Here is a 25,336-nt window from a genome sequence, read left to right on the forward strand (position 1 = left end):
ATGGAACAGTTTGTCTTTTTGTTCTTTTACCTACTGTATTACTATGTAAGAATACCAAGATCCATGCCTCAGTGCCACCATTGTGAGCTTAAGTGGCCTCTGCTTGCCCACTTGTGTGAACTAGCAGTGAAATGGATTGGGTTTGTGTGTTTAAAATGTAATTTTCCAGCTGGGATGGTTCACTGAGGGTTCAAAGGTGTTTGGAAGAGTTCTGTCTTTTACAATAAGGAAACTTTTAGCTAGAGTGTTCAGAGGAAGTTTAAAGAGTTTTGGGAGATCTAGTTGCGTGACATGGTGGTTCTTCCCCTAAATGGGGATGGAAAATCTGGGGGATATAAAACTACCACCCACAAGGCACAAGAGAGAGAATAGAGAGATTAAAGAGATTAGGAAATTTGGAAGCTTGTGCTCTCACAGGCACTGAGTCTTGAAGTATGGAACTGAAGCCAATGAGCAGGAGCTGAGCTGGGGGCCAGAAGAACAGAAAGAGGCTGTATTCTTGTCTTGGAGCTCCGGTACAGGGACCAGGAAACTTCAACTGCCTGAAGGAAGGGGAAGAGTTTGTCTTGAGCCATTTCTGCAACCATTGTGCGTGATTTGGGATTTGACGAGAGATTCTGTAACTTGCTACTGGGACCACAGAATGCCCGGGAAGAAAGCAACAGAGGGTTAAACATTGGAGGTGACATTAAAAAGCTTAGAATTTGGAGACTAACTTGGAAGAGTTTTGGACTTTGAATTTCTGAACTTGGATTTTTTTCCTGCTATTCTCTCTTGTTTTACTGTGGACTTCAATTTCTTTTGTAGTGGCTGAAACAGTTCTTTTAAACAAACTGTTTTCTGGTTTGGAGCACCAGCCTTGTGTGGACTGTTATTTTTTGAAGTAATCTCTGCCCAGCTTGTCCTTGCTGGAGAAAATACCTCTATTCCTCGGGACCTAGAGATTTTATTCCCCCACCCTGGTTGAATGAATTTAGTGGTCTCTGGGGCTAGAAAGGTGACCCTTAGCCAAAGGAGGATTACATCTAAAAACTTGGGAGTCATAATTGAGAATGCTGTACTACAGTCTTGCATAGCTTTTTACCAAATATACGTGTTTGTATGTTTCCATACTATTTTGGAAGATGATGCAAAGCTTGATTACTGCCCTTAAAAGGAGAACAAATTTCACACCCTTATGGAAATAGCAGAGAGTAAGAGAAGCTTCTAGTTGAGATGACCTACAGCATTTTTGGGATGTCGTCAAGAGCCTCTGCAGTGGCCTTTGATACTCGAGGATGCTCTCGGCTGCAAGCTTCTAGCCTTCATAAGATGTGTAGGAAAGGCTTTCTATCATACCATGCTCCTGTGATATTGTAAACTAGTTTGTCTACAGAGAAAGCAAATTTGCTTACCGATAACAAGTGTTCTCTGAAAACAGCAGCTCACAGTGGCTTGGCTAAGTGAGAAATGAGAGAAGCAGCGGAGCCACTGCTGCATATGTACGTGCAGAAAAGATTTAGTATGTTTTCAGAATGCTCTGGTATTTCATAATGCTTAGCGCCATTCATGGTTTCATGACCCACTTGTTTGACTGGTGAAATGCAGTCTTCAAAGAACACCTGTTGCAGGTATGCATCTGCTTTCTCCAAAATCTTTACTATTACTGGGCCTTAGAGAAACTGCCCTCTCCCCTACAGTAGTCCTGGATATAGGAAGACAAAAGGGCACTGCTTAGGTTTCTTCAGAGAAATTGAATTTGCTGTACATGATGAAGCCAAGAAAACACGACATGAAAGCTGGAGTTTATTTTGCAGTGCCTTATCATACTAACTGAATGTTTTAAACTGGTACCTATTAAAAAATGAGACACCTTCAAGAAAGAGCCTTTTCATTCACTGAGGACACATATTAGAGCAGGCTTTAGGCAGTGGTGTATGTTCCCACAGCACCATTGTAGTCAACTTCTTAAACCATCCTTACTCCAAAACATCCACAGCTGAAATACCAGATTTGAAGTCCTAGTTTAGTATTTCTGAGGAGAGTGAGAAATAAAGAACACTTCTGGCATACATCCTGTTTGGTAGTGTACGTGTATTACTTAGTAATATTTATTTTCAACCACAGCTTGTTTTGGGCTTAGGAGCATGGCTGGAAAGGAAGCTTCAACATAGAGCTGAATTCTGTTTCAGTCTTCCACGTCAGTTAAAAACAACCCAGTTGAGCCTAGGAAAGACTTTGTACTTTTAAGTGTTTTAGTCTTTGGACTCCCTAAATAGTGGTAGAGATGAGGACAAGGAGTACTATACACAGAGATGACCTTGTTACAGCTTCTGTATTATTGCAGTGTTTTCCCAGCCTGATTACACAGGCTTACATCACCACTCAGGTAAATAAAGAAAGAGCGCCCTCTGCTGTTCCATCGTATATGTTAGTGTGGGTTTAATCCTGGTTGTTTGCCATGCAGAGAAAAAGCAGTTCCTGTGGGCTATTTATATATTTGGTTGAGAGGATTAAGTCTGCTAGGTTTTACTGGAGGGGAAAATGTACCCACAGAGTTTTGCACCTGCCTTTTTTCTGTTGATTCTTTTTTGCTAAAAAAACACACACTTTTGAAAATCCAGAACTATTCGTGTTGATACCTCTTCCCCGACTTAACCCTGTCTCTGATCCCACATGTATTTCCTGTGGGTAAAAGTATGTGTGTTGCTGCTCCCCACAAATACTTTTACCCACATACAGGGTGGGTAGTTTTCAGACCGTTCTTTTCTCTGTTGACAAGCAGGCATGAATAAGCCATAAGATTTGGATAGCGTCATCTGATGGTGCCGACATGGACCCAGTTCTCAGAGCTCAGAAAATACTTTGAGCATGCATGGGAGTTCTTGTACATGCACACTGCCCTTGAGGTCTCAGTTTGTCTTCATCCAAACTACCTTGTGGACATTTCCCAGTCTCGTATATTATTAATCAATTCTGAGCCTCATTTTTGGCCTTCTTTGCCTAGTTATATCTCTTCTATTTTGCCACTGCCTCAGCAGCCCATCAACAGGACATTTCAGTTTGAACTTAAAAAAGGAACAAAATCGAACTATGGAAGAGCCTAAGGTTAAGAAACCAACAGTCAGCAGGTTCAAGGCCTGCATCTTGACCTGTTGGATGGCCATTGCAGACATGCATGCTGTGTGTTATTGCTGCTTGGACCTAGATCACATCTGCTACACCTATGGTCAGATGTCTCCAAGGTCTCAGCAACTTCACACCTGGAAGATTGAAGTGCTATGAAAGGCATCAGCAAGCAAGAGTCCAAAGCCTGGGAATGAGGCTGAGCAACAAATCCATTCCTCAACCAGGAGCCAAGGATTCATCGGGCTAATGTCACAAGAAATTGAGGTGAGAGTCTTTCCCCTCCCATTCCCATAAGTTATACATTGGAAAAGCAAGAATGCTGCAGGTTAGGATTAATATTTGTTGTTAAAGCTGTTTCATAACTGAATGTGAGGTAGCAGAACATTACATGTTAGGTCTGAGATGCATTGCAGAGCTGTTTGCAGTTTTCAATAGTAGACCAGTATAGGATTTTCATTTAAAAACTGAGGTGCATTGCAGAGCTGTTTGTGGGTCTCAGTACTAGAATTCAAACCAAAAAGGAGACCTTGGTACAAAATTGAACAAAATATAAGCATACCCAGTAAGTGATTTTAAAAACACAATTAATTTATATCTGTATGTAATTGAAAAAAAAAAACCATTTTTGAAAAAATGTTTAAAAATAGAAGAAAAAGACTTCAAATGTCACATTTCCAGCAAAATGGTTTTTAAGATGGGCACATCAAACCAGGAAGGCTTTTAAAGTTAACACTAAATACACCATCAATAGTTAAAAAACAAAAAACAAAAAACAACCCACCTCTTTATTTTCATAATGAGGCCGATGCAATATCATGTGCGCAAAAAAACATTTTTGAACACACGCACATCCCCTCTCTTGGGCCCTCGATATAATATTCCAATGAGCTGGCACACTGAAAAGGACGTGCAAAGATAAATTGTGCAGGCCCTAGCATCAGGGCATCAAGCGCCCAAGAGAAGTGGCTGTGTGCAGGTAAGGAAAACGCACGCTCAATTTTCCGAGCATCTGTTTTCCTAATCTGTGCACAGCCAATGTTAGGAAAATGGATGCTCGTAAATTGAACTTCCCTTTTCCTAACCTGACTACTGTCAAGATATTTTTTTTCATGTTGCAGATTTCTGTGGTTCCTTCTGCTTAGTATCACAATGACTAAGTAGGTGGAACCACAGAAAAGGTATATTTTTTTGCTTTTCTGAGCATAACTTGGGGTGTCTCAAAACTTAACACCAACTCTGGGCTGATGTTAATTTTTAATGGTTAAAACATGCACGTCGGGTGCACGTTTTTTGTTGATTTTTTTTTTTTTACATTGGCAGTACTGGCTAATAGCCTCATCAACATGGCATTTGCAGCACATTGGCAGTACTAGCTAATAGCCTCATTAACATGGCATTTGCATGTGATGAGCACTATTTGCTACGTGCCAGTATGGATGCATGTTTTGGATGCGTTAATCCCGATATTGTATTGGGCGTATGTCTAGTGCAACCAACCACGCATTTAGCAGCGTGCCGAGCTCAGCACCTGATATTGCATCAGTCCCAATGTTATGCTGTACTTTACATAACAAAACTTACACATAGCAAACACACCTATCTTAAATACATTTTAAAAAAAAGGCAAAAGTAAAGAGCAGCATGCAGCCTAATATTTCAAAGGAATTGTTTAAGAAATGGTTACGCAGTCCATGTTGTCTTCAAGGATCAAAATGTAGTGCAAATGCCTTCACCTATTCTGTCAGCTTTTCCAAAAGAAAACTGAAGAGTGAGGGGAGGAAGTGATGTCACCTCCTGCATGGCAACTTAATTCTTGAGCTCCCATGTTGACTGACCAAGTTGTTCAAATCCTTTGCTATCCTTAGTCTAACTGTGATTTATCAGTCAGATATTTGTGTCTTTATAGCTGGAGATGACAACTAAAAAGAAATCAATAGATTTCAAACAATTTTCTTATTCCAAAATCTGGTCAGATGAGGGAGAAGAGTCTACAGAGTGCGGCCCATCTGAGGTATGCCTCTCTGCTGTAGATGATTCTTTCAGTGTGGCTGGTAATGTTATGCCTTCTTGATCAGAATTTTATACTTGGTTTTGTAACCTCCGCCGAGACATGAAAGCTATAAAAACCGAGTTGATAGATAAGGTAGCTAAACTTAGAGGATATACTTGAAATCAGGAGGCGGTTGGAAGCATCGGAGACAAGACTGCTAAAAGCAGAGTGTGAACACAGTAAGGAGTGACAAATAAACTAGACAACTTAGAAAATTGATTGAGGCAATCAAATCTATGATGGAGAGGGGTGCCGGAGACCCCAGAATTCATGGACATGTGGATTGTGGCGCAAGACATTAGCAAAATCGTTACTGGCAGGGTCTGAATCTAAACCATGTTAGTAAAAGGTCATGTTGAGTTTGAGAGAGTGCATCAGGCGCTGGGCCCAAAGACTTTAAACAGACCACACGATATTTTAGTGTGCTATCATCAATATACTGTGAAAGAAAGCATATGGAAAGCTGCATGACAGTGTCTGGCCATGGAAAAGTGGAAAGTCCATAATATAGCAATATACGCAGACTTGGCCCCGAGTACCTTAAAGAGAAGACCAGAGATGAGAGGTGACTCGAGCTTTGCAAAATGAGAAAATCCACTAAGGTGCATTTTTCCCTTCGGTTTTGAATTCACCATGAATGGCAGTACACTGAGAGTGAAGATAGCGGTGGAGGCCATGAAAATACTTAGGGCAGCTGATGTTGCAGTTTCAAGCCCTACAGGAAGCGTTCTTGTCTCATCGAGCTACACTTGTGAGGATCCCCCTAAATGGCAGAGAGCTGGGAAAGGCGGCAAGCGACATTGGAGATAGTAAGGGGAGTCTGCGTCCTCTAAACACACTGCCAGTTGAAGATAAATTTAACAGAGTAATCTGATACAGATAACTTGAGAGTATTATAATAATTTTGTTCTGAACTTTCCATCATTAGCTAATCACTGTTGTATTTTGTAGTGTTATTAGAAATGGCAAGTCAGGGAACTGATAATTTCCCCTAGGTACATTGTATTAAGTATTATTATGTGTTTGGTTTTATAACCCTTTTCATTCTCTTATGTTTTTATTATACAATGTTCCTAGTTTGGTTGGTTGTGAGTCTATATGTGGGAGACTCGGGCTTGGGTTGGGGGTGGTGATTCCCTCTGATTGGGAGAGATCTGCAAATGAGAAGAGGCAGATCAGAGTCTGGGAAAGGTAGAGGGAGGGTTAGGGGAGAGAGGGAAAGGGAGGAATAGCATTTTTATATGGTATACTGGAAGAATTGCTTGAGGTAAGGAACAAATCTCATAATGGAGAGGTTGGGAATAAGTCATCCAGTGGGTAGAGTTTGATTTGTGTGGATGGTTTTTATAATACCATTTCTAATTTCAAAATTCTTTCTTTGAATGTTAAGGGCTTAAACACACCTCAAAGGAGGAAGTTATTAATCTGGGAATTACTTTCTCAGCATGTCACCATAGCTTTTATTCAAGAAACGCATTTGAAAAAAAGATTTGAAAATTTATTGAATTCTTCTCACTATTCCCATAGATTTCTAGCAGCTTTACACAAAGTGATAAATATGCAGGGGTGGGTATCTTAGGGACAAAAGATTTTCAGTGTGAATTCCTCTCGGTTTATAGTGATCCCATGGAGTAATATATTTTGTGTCAAATTAAAGTGGGCAAAGAGATTTAGACTTTGAATATTTATGCACCTAATTCAGGCATGATAATTTTTTTATCTAAACTCTCCACTGTATTGACCATGAAGATGCAGGGGTTTTTGATCATAGGAGGGGATGTACCCTTAATCCTACAATGGATAGTTCATCTGGGTTTGATATGATCAAAAGAGGAGAGAGATCAGTTACAGATTTTATGTCATAATGGAATTTAATGGATGTGTGGAGATTGTTTAATCCCACATTAAAGATTATACATTTAATTCTAAACCCCATGATACTTATACTAGTCTCAATTATTTTTTAGTTGAAAAAGTAGTAGTTTCTCGAGTAATTAAATCTATACTGGGAACCATCACATATGGTTGGACCATGCTCCTATATCCTTAGGGGTATACATGTCTTCTCCAGATAAAGGCATTAATATTGGAGACTTAATGATAGTTTGTTAGAAGATGAGTTATATTGCCAACAGCTAAAGAGGATATTGAGGAATATTTAGCTTTTAATGATATTGAAGATATTTCTCCTGTGTTGTTATGGAAATGCCTTAAAGCGGTAATAAGGGGAAAACTTATCTCACGAGCTAAGTTTAAAAAGTGAGAAAGAATAAAAAAATTAAGTTTAGGAAATGAATTGAATCCACTGGAACTGAAATATAAGGCTACATTGTCCCCATTATTTATTCACAGCTTTTGCTGACAAGAGCCAACTTATTGATGTTGAAATCTGAACATAATTGTGCATCAGCTTGATATTGTGAAACACCAACATTTGGAGTATGGGAATCAGGCGAGCAAGTTGTTAGCCCATCCTCTTAAAGCTAAGAATGCCCAAAGTCAGATTGTTAAAATTAAAAATCCTGGAGGGACCTTTTCCGCAAATAATAGCGAGATGACAATGTTTTCTTCAATTCTGTTCGTAATTATATATGGTCAAGACTTCCATTGATGATATAAATATTGAGAGGTATCTAATTGATATTCCTCTTTCACAGTTATCCTTAGATCATCAGAGCTGTTTAGATGCAGAGATATCTACAGTGAAAGTCTATAAAGCTATAAAGGAAAGTCTTACAAGCTCTATAAAGGACTTGAAACCCAACAAAGTACCAGAATTGGATGGCTTTACAGGGCATTTTTATAAACAATTTGCTCCTATTTTTGGTAATTCTATTTTCTAAATTTGAGGGCTCACTCCTTAAGGGTTCTAATGGAGCCAGAATTACAATGATCACCAAACCAGGAAAAGATCCTACCCATTGTGACCCATCTCATTACTCAATATTGATTTGAAATTATTGGCTAAGATTTTGGTGGATTGATTAATTAAAGTCATACCCAAGTTGATTCACATGGATCAAGCTGGGTTTATACCCGGGTGTATGGCTTCTGATAATATATGGAAAATATATAACCTGATCTGCTGGGTCAAAAGGGAAAGAATACCTTCTCTCCTGTTGACTACAGTTGCTGAAAAGGCATTTGATAAGGTTCATTGGTCCTTTCTGTTCAAAACTTTAGAAAAATTGCATTTTGTTCTCAAATTTTAAACCTGGATTAGGAAACTTTGACAGTCTGGAAGCTTGTATAAAGGTTAATGGAGATTATTCTGGGAACTTTCCAATTGGGAGGAGAGCAAGACAGGGATGCCCATTATCCCTGCTGCTGTTTGCTATATTTTTAGAGCTCTTTGTAGCATGCATTTGCCAGAATGAGAAGATTAAGGGGGTGTGAATTGGGAGTGGGTGTTATAAATTATTTTTATTTACTGATGATATTTTCACCCTAATAGAACCTCTCAACTCTTTGTGAGTAGTTTCAGAGGAAATAACAGAATTCAGTAAGATATCAGGTTTTAAGATCAATATGGATAAATCTGAAGTCTTGAAAATATTCTTGAAGTAGTAACTGATGTAGTGAGTAAACAGTTTCCATTCAAATGGGCAGGGCAGCAAATCAAATATTTAGGCATAAATATTGCAGTGGCCAATGAAAACCCTTTCCAAGTGAACTTTTCTCCTCTGTTATCTCAAATAGGTAAAGATCTTAAAAAATGGAATAGGCTGGATTTGACTTGGCTGGGCAGAATATCTACTATTAAAATGAACATTCTCCCTCACTTGCTTTATCTATTCCAGGCAATGCTGTTTATGATCCTGAATAAGATGCTTAAATTATGGTAGAAGCAAATGTTTTATTTTATTTGTAGAAGAAGGCTGTCCAGGATAGCTAGGGCAATAATGTATTTATCAAAAGCAAGAGGTGGCTTAGGTGTGCTTAACTTATGATGGTATTATGTCATGTCTCAGCTTACAGCGATAATTGATTGGCACAGGTTAAATAAGCTTAAACAATGGATTGTTATTGAACAAAACATTATGGGACCCATGCTATTAGATGCTTCCATTTGGCAGCCTAAACTAACATGGCACCCTATTGTTATGATGTCCCCTTATACAGTTAATATTATGAGGGTGTTTTATAATTGGAAGGACGGACTCATAGGTTGCAGGAATTATTTCTATCACTCTTCATTATTTCATAATTCAGAATTTAAACCAGAATTGTCTTTTAGGCAGACATATCATTGGGATGCAAAAGGGATTCGGAGACTGGAGCATTTATGGAACAGGAAAACAGTGCTCACATTTGAGCAATTGGCAGATTCTGGCAAACTTTCAAATCATGATCTTTTCACATACCTACAAACTTCCCATTTTCTATTATTAAAAAAGGTGTTGGGAGATCTTCTTAAGGGGAAATCTTTCTTTGAAATATTATGTGACAGGGCAGATAGGGGTAAGGGGATAATTTAAAAAATGTATTCTTTGTTCAGTGTAGACCTACCAATCAAACCAGTTTATTTTAAAGCTTGGGAAACAAACTTTTAGGGGTAGTAGTGTCGGAAAATGAGTGGGATTTGTCTTTCTCAAACATTAGTAAAAGTTCAATTTCGGCTTCACTGGTGGAGAATGGTTACAAAATTTAAATGCGTTTGTATATGACACTCAGTAGGATGCACCATATCACTTCAGGTATTCAAGATAACTGTTGGAGAGACTGTGGTAATCAGGGAACTTTCTTTCATTTGTGGTGGGAATGTGAATATGTTGCTAAGTTTTGGGACAACATTTTTTCCATCTCTAATATTTTGGTTAAGTTGGTATTAAAAGATCCTAAAGTAACTTTGTTACTTATTCCTGCTTCTGGAAATGTCTTTGCCCTTTCAGCGGTTGGTATAGCAGGTATTCTTAGCTGCTCGCTGTGAAATTGCTTTCCATTCCACCTTTATGAGACAAAGATCTCCAAAGATTGAATGAAGTCTAATATCTGAATAAATTAACAGCTTTACATCATAGGTCTCATCAGAAATTTGAGGAAATTTGGCAACCTTATGAGACATGGAAAAAGGCGAATGCATTGTGCCGAACTTTGAATTCATACTAAATTCTTGCTTTCTATATTCTTCTAGAAGGATTTTTTGTGGGTGTCATTGTCTCCTGGATACATTGGCTCAGGGGCTGGGGGATTTAATTTGTTATAATAACATGCTTATGTAACCAGTTATTGTTCTTGTATCTGATTTCTATTTTGCTATTTAATGTTTTGTGTGAGCATGATAAAATTTCAATGAGAAAAAAAAACCTGAAGCTTTATTTAAAAGTCTGTCTTCTTTTTCAAAGACAGCAGCCAATCAAAGGGTGACGTGCTTTACCCTGGTTGGGTAGAAAATTTTGTACCATGTTCTCTTACCCAAGCTTGATGGTACCCTGTTATAGAGTCCATCAAGCTAAGGTGAGAGAACATAGTAGAAATTTCATCTTTTTGAGACTTTCTTCACTCCAAATGATGCCAAATCTTCACCAAGGTGTTCTGTGCTGTTTGTACGTCTCACTCTTCATGTGAAACTGGCCCCTAAACCCTAACCACCACTAACACTTTATCTCAACCTATCAGGTTACAGACAGTCATGATTGTTGGTTTGAAACCTGAATAACCACAGAGTACCCAAGTCAAAGGACCGTTCTAGAACAAAATGCAAACTATGTTCTTCGTATACACTGTATAGAAAAAGGTTTTACTGTTGTTTTTTTTTAATTGAATATTGCAAGATGCAAAACTTGGAGCCCAATGCAGTGTGTCATATTACTGTTACTATCAATATCTAGTCCAGTGCTAATTTTTTTATTGCAGCTGACAGCGGAAGTACTCCATTGGCTATCAGTCATTTAACCACACAGGAAGGGATGATCACCATGCACAGTCCAAAGAGATCAGGGAAGAACCCACAAAAACTCCACAATCGTATGGTTCATGGAGTTTGGAAAGAATGCATCCTGAACAGAACCCAGTCCAAGTAAGACATTCATACATCTGCCCAGACTGTAGCAATTGTTTGATAATCCCTGAAGAGCTTTTGAATAAATTGTCTCCAGTGTCCAAAATAAAACATTTAATTTGCGTATTGATGTTACCCTCAGAAGGCATCAGTACAAAGATATTTGTGTCCAAGTCTGCCTTAAACTGATTCAAGGTAATAATCATTTTGTCAAGGCATTGACCATTAGTGAAGGTGGGAAAATGTCCGACTCAACCATCAGTTGCTGCTGTCTTCAAATTTTAGTTATTTCTATAATTATCTTAAATTAACTGTTGCTTCTGATGGAAAGTCAAAAGAGAGATTAAATCTGTGTACCCAGAATATAGATATGGGCCACAAGGTTTTGAAATATTTCAGTTTGGAAAAGGTTTTTTTTTTCTTCAATAAGTTAGATTTGACTAGAGATGTGGTAAATGCTCTTTTTTTTTTTTTTTTTGCTTTTCTTTGGATTATCACATAGAAACAACTATTAGACAATTAAAAAGTTGAACTCAATGGCCATCTAGTTTTCTGTCAGCCTAACCAGCAATAGCTGCATTTTGATTTGTTAAAGAATATTCTGTTTTTTTGTTTTGTTTTTTTTTGTTTGTTTTTTTTAAATGATTATCCAAGACAGAAATATGACACCTTTGTTAGAGACAGAGGAGAACCGATTGTACACTGCTTTGGACGATGTTATAAAAACCAGGAAGGCGGTACATAACTATATTAAATAATGTAAATAAATGTTACCATTAACGTGAATAATCCTGCTCCTAGAGCAAAATCTTTTACCAAGAAATGTTGTTGAACCAAGTGTGTCGATAATAAAGCAAACATTTTTTGTTTTCTATGCCTTATTGCATTTTAAACTCAAATTCAATAGTTTGTTGTAAGTTCATGTTCACTAAAACAGAGCAACCAGCAAAAATAACTCCTTTTTCTAGTATCCTGTTTATATTTTCCTCTTTTCTTTCACTCCTGAAGGATGAATACTCCAGGCAGTGAGGAAGAAGGCCCAAACAGCACTGCATCTTGGGAATTTGTGGATCCTATCCAAAGAGTCAGCTGTTCTTGTTCAAGGTAGGTACATGCAGCAGTTGGTTTGGCAGATCCCTGATATGAAATACTAAAACATCAGCCCTCTGAAGCCCAACTTGCTGCTCCTTGCACTTTGAGGGGTTAACACATGGAACCAATTTTCTTTAAGTATTCAATAGATCTGTTACATTGAGAAAACTTGCCTATCTTTTAGTTTTCTTTTTTTCTGACCTTATTCTAGAAATCTACTATTTTTGTTCGAGTGTCAGATTCTTGATGTGCTATATATGCACATTAAAATCCATGCAAAGACTGAAAATGCTGGGAGTTCAGCATGCAGCTGCTGTTAAAGCTAGAGGGTTGCTACAGAATCCATATGGTGACTAGTCTTTATATTTGTTTCAGACACAAGCTTTCCAAACAGCGCTGTGCTGTTGGCACCAGTCGACCACCATCTATCTCACAGCCTGGCTTCAATGTAGGATCATCATCCTCTTCCTCCTCTCTACCACCACCTGCTCCTTCAAAGCACAAAACCACAGAACGACAGGAAAAAGGAGAAAAGCTACAAAAAAGGCCAATGACACCTTTCCATCACAGACCTTCTATTAGTGAAGAACTATGCCTGGAACAGGACTTATCAGGGCAGAAGTTGGGTTTGGTAGGGATGGATCCATCCCTGGAAGTGCCGAGTAGCAGAAAGTATAGCAAACAGCTGTCCATACCATGTACAAACCAGAGCAAGTCACTGAATCTGAATCCTATGGATTCCCCTCATTCGCCCATCTCTCCTCTCCCTCCCACGCTTAGTCCACAGCCCAGAGGACAGGAAACAGAAAGTATGGATCCAGCTTCCATGCCTATAAATCCAGCACTCTATGCTAATGGACTGGAGCTGCAGCCATTGCCAAACCTTGATGACCGGACTCTTCTTGTAGGTCAGCGGCTTCCCCTGCTGGCAGAAGTCAGCGAGACGGCCTTGTACTGTGGGGTTGTGCCACAGAACCATGAATCATCAGACAAGTGGAAGAGCTACAGTCTTCTAGCAGTTGAGGACCTAGAACTCAGACTGCCAGAGATCCAGAGTGATTGGTATGACACCAAGTTGGAAATTACTTCAGAGAGTACTGCACTGAAAAGGTAATAATGCTAATCTGTGACATTAGTCTTCATCACATTGCACTTTGCAAAATAGAAATTCTTCCCACGCACAAACTGTGCAAATAGAAAGCTGCTATACTATTGCTTAAGATTTGGGACTAAAAATCAGGAATCCTTGAACTCTAGTCCCTGTTGTGCTACTGACACTGTGAGACCTTGAACTAGTCACTTTACTTCTATATGTTTCAGTTTACTCAACTCAGGTAAGGTAAAATACTGATGGTTATGAGAAAAAGCTCTCTGCTGTCCTTTTAGAATAGAAACAGACTATAATAGCAGATAAGGACCTTCAGGGCCCATCTAGTCTGCCCAATTTGTTTTTTGTTTTGTTTTTTTTAAATCTGTCACCTCTCCTGAAAAGCCATTCTGCAGGTCTACCACCCTTTCCATGAAGAAATTTGTGTGGAGGAATAACCTAGTGGCTACAGCAGCAGACTGCACATAAGGGAAGCCAGGGTTTAAATGTTCAAATCTCGCAGACACTCCTTGTGACCTTGGGAAAGTCACTTTATCCTTCATTGCCTCAGGTACAAACAGGGCCTTATTTATTAAGCATTTTTCCCATAGAGACAAAATGAAAGAAAACCTTTAGTAAATAAGCCCCTTAGATCAGCGTTTCCCAAATAATGTCCCATCAGATCTGATCAGGTGTGCCACGAAAAAGTCATTACTGCCTCATGCTCAAATCCAGACCAGCATCTGAGCTCTGCTGTCAATACCTTCTAGCAACAAGAGACACCAGGGTGTGATCTTAAACATGTAGGAGCTCCTTTATGAGCAATGTGTAATCATACATGCTAATTCTTCCTACCTACAACATGAGCCTTGGGGTAGCATTCAGAGCATGGATAGTTGGGCCCTGCTTAGTGCAGCACACACATTGCACACAGCAGCAACTCATCTACCCTGTCCTAAGCCTCTTCCTTTGAGTCCTTCCTGCTTCTGTCTTATCCCCAGGCTGAATGAAATGGAGAAAGTGTCCACTGAGCACTGGATGTGACTCATTCTGATTGTTGTGAGCAGCAGTAGTAAAGGAGATCTGGCAGCCAGAGTAACTAACTGAGCTGGCCACCCACACCATATTGACTTTCCATTCTCCTGCAGTTGTATATAGAAGGAATTGGTTCATTGTAATGCGTTCATGTGTGTCTTTGCCCCCTTGGTGCCTTTGTTTTAAAATATGGAAAAAGATACTAGTGTAGCTTTGTGTCCCCTAGCTCCTCTTTTAGCCACATGAGCCCTCTGTGTCTGTGCTGCCTGCTGTATGAAGGTTGTTATGTCACATTTTTGTTAATGTAGGTGTGCCTTATGAAATACTGCCTTAGATTGTAAACTCTTTGGGACAGGGAAATATCTATAGTACTTGAATGTAACCACTTTGAAGTGGCTGTGCAGTCACGAAAAATGGCAGAATACAAATCAAAATTAAATATTTGGGGGATGTGAGGCCTATCTAAATCCAGAATTAAAGTTAAGTATTGCATCTGACTTTTTATTAATTTTTTTAATTTATAGACGATGCACCCAACAAGAGAATCCCACACACACAAATGCTGGGAAATATCACATAGATTTTCAGCAGTCTGTTAATACTGCCATATTTTGATAATTAAAAAAAGGAGGGACAATAATAGTGTATATTACTTTCTTGTATTTATAAAGAGTACACTGGTGATGATAAGAAGAAGAAAAACAAATAGGGAAATAACAGTTGACATAATGAATATAATATAAAATGCAAACCAGTGTCACAGACATAATTTATTAAAGTTAATCTATAAATATAAAAGGCTTGTGTTGGTCACACTGTCGTATCTGTGGACACTAGGTGGTACCCTGAACAATGAAAGGTGCACTCTGCAAAGACAGTATGCTCTGTCTGTGAAGCCCTATCTCTCAGACTCAAACACACCCACACACAGTTCCTACTCTCTCTCTCATACACTTACCCTCACACACACTACTTCCTACTCTCTCTCTCTCACACACAAACCCACACAACACAGGCTCACACGCATTAGTTCCTACTCTCACACACACAAACTCACACGCACAAGCACACTGACTCCCACTCACACACTTGACACACACATACTAGTCCCCACTCACTCACATCCCCATACTTGCTCAAACACATGCACAGGCTCCCATTCATAAATATATACACACATAAGAACAAGATTAGCTTCAGAGAGCATAGGAGCAGAAGCACCATTCCTAGCAGCAGGCACGAGGATCCTGAAGGAAAGGATGAAAGGCAGAGAAAAAAAGTTAAAACTAGCAACAGTTACCAGCAATATCACAGTGACCTGTAAGAGATTACAAATGTATACCAAAAAAAACCCCTTGTTTATATTTACCAAGTATGTGATCCCAGCCAATGTGGTTTGGCGTGGGCTGGAAAACAAAAGTGGACAATACCAAAGTGTCCAGCTTCAACACAAGCTATACATCGGGTGGGGGAAGGGGTGACCAGAAATTCTGATGGACAGTAACCAGTCACAGAAGAAAACTGAAAGAAAGTAATTGGTGGTGCAGCATAGGGTTAAGATGGGTCCAGATGGAGTCTTTGGTGGTCCAGCATAGGGTCAGGTCCAAATAAAGTCAGAAACAGGAGATTCATTGATGGTTCAGTATGATGGGAACTTTCTTTGTGGTTGCGGCCTCAATCCATGGCTCCCACCTTTTGGTTCTGCATGGGGGACTGCTGTGTTCTGTAGTTTGAGTTAGATGATGAGCTTGCCTTCTGGTGAACATGAGCCAAATCTCGTGGGTAAGAATCCTGTTCATATATCATATAGATGAGTCAAGGCCTTGTACGACACAGATAGTGTCATTGGACAAAACTCTAACTCAGTCCGCCTTTACATTGACAGCAACAATGCTTTCCCTTGCAGATAGTCTGGATTCTCTATGCATCTGGTGTATTTCCTTCCTCATGCATTCCATCTTGGTGTGTATAGTCATCCATCCCGTTGTCACACTAATCTCAATGAGTTTCTGCATCACAGTCAGTTTTGCAGCTATCTGGTCTGCCATTGCGTCAGTGCTGGAGAGTGGTGTTTCTTTTGGTGGGAGAATGCTGAGATCTGGAACCCCACTGCCTCTCATGCTGGTGGTACATCCTGGATGTCTGTCATGGATGTGTCTGGTCATGTAAAGTGGAGCTCTACTATCTGACTGTCTTCTTGAGTATCAAATTGCCAGTGTCTCACTTGGCAGCTGCAGACTATCAGTGGGTTGTTCTGCTGTTCCCATGGGAGTTGAATCCCGAGACTGTATTCCCTGAAATGCTGGCTGGTTCTCTTCAGCACCTGCTGGGGCAAGCCCCTCTGTCCATCAGCCAGTGAACACCTGGGAAAAAAACAGACATATCAGAGCCAAATATTGAGAAACTATTACATCCTTCTGAGCACCTCAACCAACCTCTACACCGCAAAGATACATTCCCCACCATATTCAGCTGCTCTTTCCGCAGCATTCACATCAGTGCCGCCAGTAAAGACACCAGCAAAAGAATCCAGCTGAAGAGTCTCCTGGATCAGGTCTTCCACCAGCATCAGCTGCACACCACTCCTCCTACCCCATCTTTCCTCCCTGATTTCACTCCACTGACCCATGCACCACACTCCTCTCTCACCACCTGTGTGCCCGTCATGCTCATCTGCTCCCCAACTCGCACCCCTTGTGACACACTCCATTCTCTCCACAGCCACAGACACCTTCTTTGCTCTTTCAGGAACCTAAACACAAGACAGTCACAGACCAATAAAATATCAAATGTACTCCAAAGATTTACTCAAACAGACAAAAGGATGAGAAACAGCAAGGGAAAAACAAGTAGCACAAAAAGCTCCACTCATCAATCGTAATTGAACCAACTACCAACTCCAACACCTCCAAAACATCCAATTCCTAGGCAAGAGCTCGCCTAACACCACCCAACTCTGACAAAATGGCCCTGGAAAAAGCTGTCTCTTATTTCATAAGAACATAAAACTTGCCAAACTGGGTCAGACCAAAGATCCATCAAGCCCAGTATCCCATTTCCAACAGTGGCTAAGCCAGGTCACAAATATCTGGCAGGATCCTAAGAGGTAGATAGATTCCAAACTGCTTATCCTAAGAATAAGCAGGGGATTTCTTCAACTCTACCTTAATAATGGTTAATGGACTTTTCCTCCATTAACTTATCCAAACCTTTTTTAAATGCAGCTACACTAATAGCTTTTACCACGTTCTCTGGCAACGAATTCCAGAGCTTAATTATGCGTTGAGTAAAAAAATATGTTCTCATATTAGTTTTAAATGAATTACTTAGTAACTTCATTTTCTGTTCCCTGGTCTTTGTATTTTTCGAAAGAGTAAACAATTGATTAACATTTACTCATTCCATTTCACTCATTATTTTATAGACCTCTGTCATATCCCCTGAAAGGAGGAGTGACCAAAAAAAAAAACAGATGGGACATCTATGCACCACCAATCACGCTACAGGCATGCCTTCTATAAAGTAATAAGGAATGCTGCAGCATTTTTCATACTAGCACTTTTTTTTTTTTTACCACAGATTTTTGCATGTCACTTTTAATGCTGGTGTTGGCACTCATTTTGATCTTACCACGGATTTTTAGTGCCGCTTTGATTTACATACCATTGGTTTAAGGTATCGAACTGGGCCGCATGTTTTTAACTCATGCGCTATGAAAATTTGGCATGAATTTTATTATGTTGGCCCTATAGTTACAGGTTATAGTGCTGACATTTATATATATATACATATACCCTATTTGATTTTAGGCTCCTTTTCATGCTCAGATCTTGAATACAGCTAATCAAAAGCCCATTTTGTTTCCTGATTCTGTGCAGCAGTTTACTGGGCTGTCACTGGCACTTTTCTTAAACAATATGCACTTGAGCAGGAGGTAGAGACAATTTTAGGGGTTCCAAGTATATGAATTGAAAACCATTTCACAGCATGGTACCTACTAATGTGTGTCCTGTGTGCCTTTATTGTGTGAGGAAATATTCATTTGATGTGATTTTATCAGTTAATCTGTTTAATTTGTGACTTTGCTATATTTTTCAGACTTTTAGCACAGCCTAACAAAAGGTTTAAGATATTGGAAGAGAAACGACAGGCCCAGTTGGAGGCCCTAAACTACTCTGATTCCTTGCTTGTGCCGCAGCAGCCTGGGGAGGGTTTGGGTGATGCCAGTGATCCATACACCTTTGAGGATGGGGATATAAAATACAGCTTCGCTGGCAACAAGAAATGTAAACTGGGAGCAGAAAAAGATCTGAAAAAGATGAAGGTAAATATTTCTGTGTTATACAGGAGTATTCAATAGAACTTTTATGAGTTCTTGTTGTATGTCCATACAACTGGATGCTGGCAAAACTTTGTGATCTCTCCATGTTACTTAATGATGTGTTGTGAGATTTTTGTCTCCATGCTACTCAAGTGTTCTTTGTGAATGTCTCATGATATCTCCATTTTACTCGGTTTTAATTTAAAACCCATGAGATTTCCACATTAATCTGAGGTTTTTGGAACTATTTGTTTGTTCTGTGGCTGCTAATCAGCAAAGTCTTAAAAGTTTTCTGTCATAGTGAAGTGAGGCATGGTCAGCAACATAATTGATGCTCATGAATTTGCCATTTTTAATCATTAGATGGCCAGATAATATTTGAGAGCGATTTTTGCCACTCTGTAGTTGTGCCTAACATTTAAAAGCCAGTTTCCTATGCCATTTAAACTGGCATACCTGTCAACTTAAGAACAAAAGAACATGCCATACTGGGTCAGACCAAGGGTCCATCAAGCCCAGCATCATGTTTCCAACAGTGGCCAATCCAGGCCATAAGAACCTGGCAAAAATCAGAAGTGGGATTTGAACCCATGACTCCATCAGGAGACCAAAACACAAAGCACAGAGAAGAAGGAATCCTTAAGTTCAGCACCTTAGACCAGTTAGCCATCGAGGCTGCTTTTAGTGTATTTTCAGTGCTGGAAGATAGTTCACTCTGGAAGTCTAGCTAGGCCTCTGTTTTTATGATTAAATGAAAAACTTGTCCCCAGTAATAAGTGACATTCTTAGCATATATTAAATTGCAAATGCCATGTCTATAAGGCTTTTCCTAAATGGGCAGGATTTTTTCAGTGGACACCACATGCAACTAATATTCTTCGGGATGTAAATTATTCTCCAAGTTCAAGCAGGATGGTAATCTTTACATATGGGTGATGTCATCAGATGGATCCTCCATGCGGAAAACTTATGTCAAAGTTCTAGAACTTTGACTAGGCACACTGAGCATGCCGAGCATGCCCTATACCACGCATCCATGTGGGGTCCCTCTCCAGTCTCACTTTTTCCGTGCAGCTGTAAGCCTTGTAGTATAAGTGTGCTCACTTTTGGCTATTTTGGCCCTTGAGGAAAACTTTCCTTTTTCTTGGTGTTTTTTGCGGCTTTTTCTTGTCATTCCGTCACCAGGTCCCTCTCTGTGCCTCCCCATAGTGTTCCTAGACGGGGATTTCAGCAATTCTAGTAAGTTTTCTTTTGCTGTCGATCCCCCGTAGCAGCGGTGCCTCAGTGCCTGCCAGCCATCGACGCCTGCCACCATCTGTTTCAGTTTGCACTTCTTTTTGATTCATCCCGACATGGCCATGTCCGGTTTTAGGCCCATCACTGATCCGCATGAGATATGTGTCCTCTGCATTGGGGCATCGCATGATGTCTAGGATTGCCGCTTATGCACCCAGCTGACGCCGAAGAGACGTCGGCTTTGGCTTAACAAGATAGAGCAGCTCTTCGGGTCGAAGAAGTCCGAGCCATCAGCATCGATGGACCTGGGAGTTGCACCAATGGACACCACACCATCAACATCAGCAGGACCATCGGTGCCATCAGCGGATAGCGGCACCGGAGACCAACCACCGTTGATCTCCAGACTGTGTACTTCAAGTTCATTGTCATCATCATTGTCCTCAGCACCAGGTAAGGACCGGGTCGCGTATTGAGGGAAGTTGAAGAAGCATCAGCACCAGTCCCTGTTGATGCACAGTGCCAGGCATGGGGATGAACTGGCTCATGCCGCGATGCTCCTGAAACGACCCTGCGGCGAGGAGTGCCAGTTCTCCATTGGTGCCGGGGGTCCACCACGGTCTCCAACAGTCCTGATGTCAGTCACAGATCCACCTCATGGGTCCAAAGAAGATCCCCATCACAGGAAGTATTTCCGATTTGTGGTGGGAAAACAGTACTTCCAGTACCAGGTGTTGCCATTCAGGCTAGAGTCAGCCCCATGAGTCTTCACAAAATGCTTGGCCAAGGTGGCGGTGCACTTCCTCAGACTGGGAGTGCATGCTTTCCCCTATCTGGACATTTGGTTGATCAAGAGTACATCTCAGGCAGGGGCTACCAGGTCCTTGCACTTGACCATCTGATGTTGGAGTCACTAGGGTTTGTCATCAACCACACGAAGTCCCATCTCAGCTCGTCACTTCATTTAGACTTCATAGGAGTACTGCTAGATATGGCTCAGGCCAAGGCCTTCCTGCCTCGACAAAGGGCTGTCACCTTGACAACCATTGCAGCAGAGATTCAACAGCCAGCTAGTGTCAGCCTGACACATGTTGAGGCTGTTGGGTTACATTATTTGTAGAGTTTTATTTGTAGAGTTTTATATACCATTATTCGGTAGAGCCATCATAACGGTTTACAACATACATGGCCACAACCATCCATATCACTCCCTTGGCACGTTTATCCATGCACAGAACCCAATGGATCCTGAGGTCGCAGTGGTGCCAGGCCACTCAGAGCCTCCAGGATTGTATCCAAGTCACCCTGTCCCTCCGGGACTTATTGTTCTGGTGGCGGGCACTTTCAAATCTGGAATGGGGGATCTCTTTTTAAAATCCCCCTACCCAAATTGTCCTAACCATGGATGCATCTACCCTGGGCTGGTGAGCTCATGTAGATGGGCTCAGCACCCAGGGTCTCTGGTCCGCTCAGAAACCTCTTGTCAAATCAACTTCCTGGAGCTTCAGGTGATTAAGTATGCACTATGGGCTTTCAGAGATTGGCTGTCCAACAAAGTTGTCCTGATCCATACTGACAACCAGGTAGCCATGTGGTATGTCAGCAAGCAGGGAGGCACGGGATCATACCTCCTGTGTCAGGAAGCAGTCCAGATTTGGTCATGGGCCCTGTCCCACGAGATGGTTTTTAGGACCATGTACCTGGCCAGGACAGAGAAACATGGTAGTGGACAGGCTGAGTTGAGCCTTCAAACCCCATGAGTGGTCCCTGGACCCAGGGGGGTAGCAAATCGGATATTCTGCCTCTGGGGAATCCTGGACATAGATCTATTTGAATCCCCTTGCAACAAGAAGATGCCTCGATTCTGCTCCCTGTACAGGTCAGACGGCAAAATCAGCCTCAGATGCCTATGCCCTTCATTAGGGTAAGAATCTTCTATACATATATCCCCCGATTCCCTTAGTGGCGAAGACTCTCTTGAAGCTTATCAAGGACAAGGGGACTATGATCCTCATAGCTCCTTATTGGCCAAGATGGGTCTGGTTTCCACTCAGTTGTTGCCCATCCGGAGAATGATCAGTCTGGGGACTTCCCTATATCTCATCATGCAAGATCGGGGCAGGTTGCGGCATCCCAACTTCCAGGTCTTATCGCTCACAGCTTGGATGTTGAGAGTTTAATCTTGCAACTGCTCAATCTTTCAGAGATGTGGCTTCTAGAAAGCCTTCTACTAAAAGAACTGAAGTGGAGGAGGTTTTCCGTGTGGTGTGAGCAGAAGGCGCTAGATCCGTTTTTCTGCCCCAAATAAAAAATGCTTGATTACTTTCTATTCCTATCAGAAGCTGGCTTAAAAACCTACTCCATTAGAGTTCATCTCAGTGCAATTGGCGCATATTAACTTTTTTTTTTTTTTTTCCAAGTTCTTACCCTTATGGCTTGTTAACAATTTTTTATAAATGTTCATTGTATTTGACTATGGAAATATATTTCCTGCTTTTCTGTTTTAATGTAAACCGGTATGATTTGCATTTGATGTAAGAAAGTCGGTATATAAAAGTTAAAAATAAATAAATAAATACCACCAAGGTGTAGATGATACTCCCATCTTGGTACAGCCTATAGTTGTATGATTCATGCGGGGCCTGCTTTTTACAGAAGCCTCCTCCTGTGTCTTAGGACCTCAATGTGGTGTTAGCTCAGTTGATGAAAACTCCTTTTAAGCTGCTGCACACCTGTGTCCTGAAGTACTTGGCCTGGAAGATCGTTATTTTTGGTGGTGATCATCTCAGCGTGCAGAATCAGTAAGCTCCAGGCCTTAGTGATTTATCCACCTTACACTAAGTTTTATCATGACAGGGTGGTCTTGCAAACCTGCCTAAGGTGGTAATGGACTTCCATCTTAACCAGTCCATCGTCCTACCAACATTCTTTCCCAGGTCCCATTTGCAGCAAGCGAATGAGCACTGCACAGTTTAGACTGCACATGAGCCTTAGCCTTCTGTCTGGAGCGGACAGAAACCCATACAGTCCACCCAACTTTTTATTTCTTTTGATAGGAATAGGTTGGCTCGTTGCCATTGCCAAGCAGACACTATCCAATTGGTTAGCACATTGCATCTCCTTCTGTTATGCCCAGTCAGGACAATATCTTGGAGGTCATGTCAAGGCTCATTTTGTCAGAGCCTTGGCAGCGTCAGTGGCCCACTTGCGAGCAGTTCCTGTGGAGGAGATCTGCAAAGCTGCGACGTGGAGTTCTCTCCACATATTCACATCTCACTATTGTCTGGAAAGGGATGGTAGATGCGACAGTAGGTTCAGTCAGTCTGTTCTTCAGAATTTGTTTGAGGTATAGAGCCCAACTCTCCCCGCCTAGGGCCCATTGTTTGAGTTCAGGCTGTCTCCCCCTCTGTTACCAACAGCACGGTTGTTGTTGTGCCCATTGGCACCTGGTTGTGAATCTCTTGGTCCCCTTTTGTGTTGGGGAGAAGCCTGTGGCAAGGGATTCACCCATGTGTGAGGACTACCATCCTGCTGTCCTCAGAGAACACCTGTTACAGGTAAGCAACTAATGCTTTCTAAGCTTCTCCTAGACTGAAGCACATCCCTTCACTTATTATTTCAAGTCTTCATGCTTCCACAGCAAACCAATTCCAGAGGCTCATTCATAATACAGCACTTCAGGAGTATGTATGTGACCCCACTCCAAGGTGCATGCCAGGCATAGATGGGGCTATAAACATATTTGTTGTTTCGGGGCTGAGTTCTCTTCTGGCTAGCTCTAACATGTTACCCTTTCTCCCATAGTTGGGATCCTTGGTTGTAGGGGGAAAGGTCTGCTTTCTTGGCCAAGAACAACAGGGGTGTCCCTTAAACACAGTTCTCTTACTTCCATGTCCCCCATGAAGAGGGGAATATTTGTATGTGGAATGTGCTAAATAAAACAACTAGAGCCGCTGTGTTAGTGTCCAAAATAAAGTCTTTACTGTTGAAATGTTGTGAAAACGGCACGGCAAATTAATCCTCAGCCCCACAGTAATTTTCCTTCTACAGTCTCCTCCACAATCTGTGCAGGAAAGTCTAACACCAGCCAGGGTAATTTCTACCTGCCAGGGCTTGGAAAAATAGTGCCCAGATGGGCAGGGTATCCTTCTGATGGACAGAACATCCCTTCCTCTTGATAAAAAGTACCAAGTTACTGTCTCTGCACAGAGAGATAAACTCTTTCCTCTGGGTTTAGAAGTACCAGATGAATGTCATCATTGATGATAGACTTGTCTTTACTCACAGTTAGATGATATATTGGACTTCTTTGTTTCTTGTGCAGTCTCTTGGTTCTGGATCCCTGATGGAAGGTATCCCCTGAGGCAGACAGCTCTCTATGCTTCAATCAGGAAGGAAGGGCAGTCAGAACTTCCTCCTGGATCTTGAAATCAATTCTTTACCAAACTGAAAATAACAGCAGAATGCATCCTTGCAGTAGGTCACTGGCACCCCCATCCTCGTGGAGGGTATGGAGAGCAGGTTTTCCCTAACCTGCACAGCCCGGACACAGGGTTCCCTGGGCCCAGGAGGTGTACAGGCTCTCGCAAGGTTCCTACCACTTAAAATAGTAAATTCCAAAAAATATACCCAGAGGTAAAAATCCAAACCAGCCAGGGAGAAGACTGGAAAGGAAAGACTCCTCCCAATCCTGGTCAAGACCACCAAGAGGGGCTTGCCTGGCTCCTCTGACTGGGCCTGCCACAACAACAAAAAGATAAGCTGCTATCTATCTCCTTAACTTGTGCAAACCAAAAGGAACTGCCTCTTGAGCTCTAGCCAGAGCACTGCTATAAAGACTCGCCAGGGGGACAGCTGTTCCAGACCATGCAGAAGGAGGGGGCTATATTTGAATGGACTCTCCCCATAAATCTTCCTACGCTAACTATCTGACATCTGAGAACCCAGGGCTTTCTGGGTAGTGTCCACTAATTGTATAAATAGCTAATGGTATCACCACATTATGCCATATTGCTTAATTAGTAAATGATAATCTAAAATATTCTTATGTCAGCAGGTTCATTAAACACTGTGCTTTATTTTTCAGATTTTTTTTCTGACAGCTTTTAGAAACTGTTTATTATACGGTATTATGTGTAATTTTTTTGGATTCTTTTCTTGCAGTCAGAGGATGGATTTGGTGCAAAGGAAATCTCCCCAATGGGGCATACGACACCAGTGCCTGATGGGAAAGATGCCATGTCCATCTTCAGCCCTACCCCTAAAGCAGGTGCGTAGCATCATGCAGGCCTAGCCACTATTCAAAAGAAGACTACTCCTGGTCAATGGCCTCTGGGAATTGGACTCTGCAGGGATTTGTGTTACTGCTAGCCAGTTTCTGTGATGTTTCATAGTATGGATTCAGTA

General features: G+C 41.2%; 1 protein-coding gene across 2 annotated transcripts in view; it reads left to right on the forward strand.

Moving 5' to 3' along the window:
- MED13L (mediator complex subunit 13L) overlaps positions 1-25,336 on the forward strand; it is a 667,498-nt gene that overhangs the window by 465,856 nt on the left and 176,306 nt on the right. For both annotated transcript variants that reach the window (XM_029619261.1, XM_029619262.1), the window contains exons 8-12: positions 11,015-11,177; positions 12,168-12,263; positions 12,627-13,361; positions 18,472-18,697; positions 25,094-25,199. In XM_029619261.1, the coding sequence (XP_029475121.1) occupies positions 11,015-11,177; positions 12,168-12,263; positions 12,627-13,361; positions 18,472-18,697; positions 25,094-25,199 (1,326 nt within the window). The remainder of the gene's footprint in view (positions 1-11,014; positions 11,178-12,167; positions 12,264-12,626; positions 13,362-18,471; positions 18,698-25,093; positions 25,200-25,336) is intronic.

Source organism: Rhinatrema bivittatum, chromosome 11 (genome assembly GCF_901001135.1).
Source record: "Rhinatrema bivittatum chromosome 11, aRhiBiv1.1, whole genome shotgun sequence".
In the NCBI taxonomy this organism is placed as follows: domain Eukaryota; kingdom Metazoa; phylum Chordata; class Amphibia; order Gymnophiona; family Rhinatrematidae; genus Rhinatrema; species Rhinatrema bivittatum.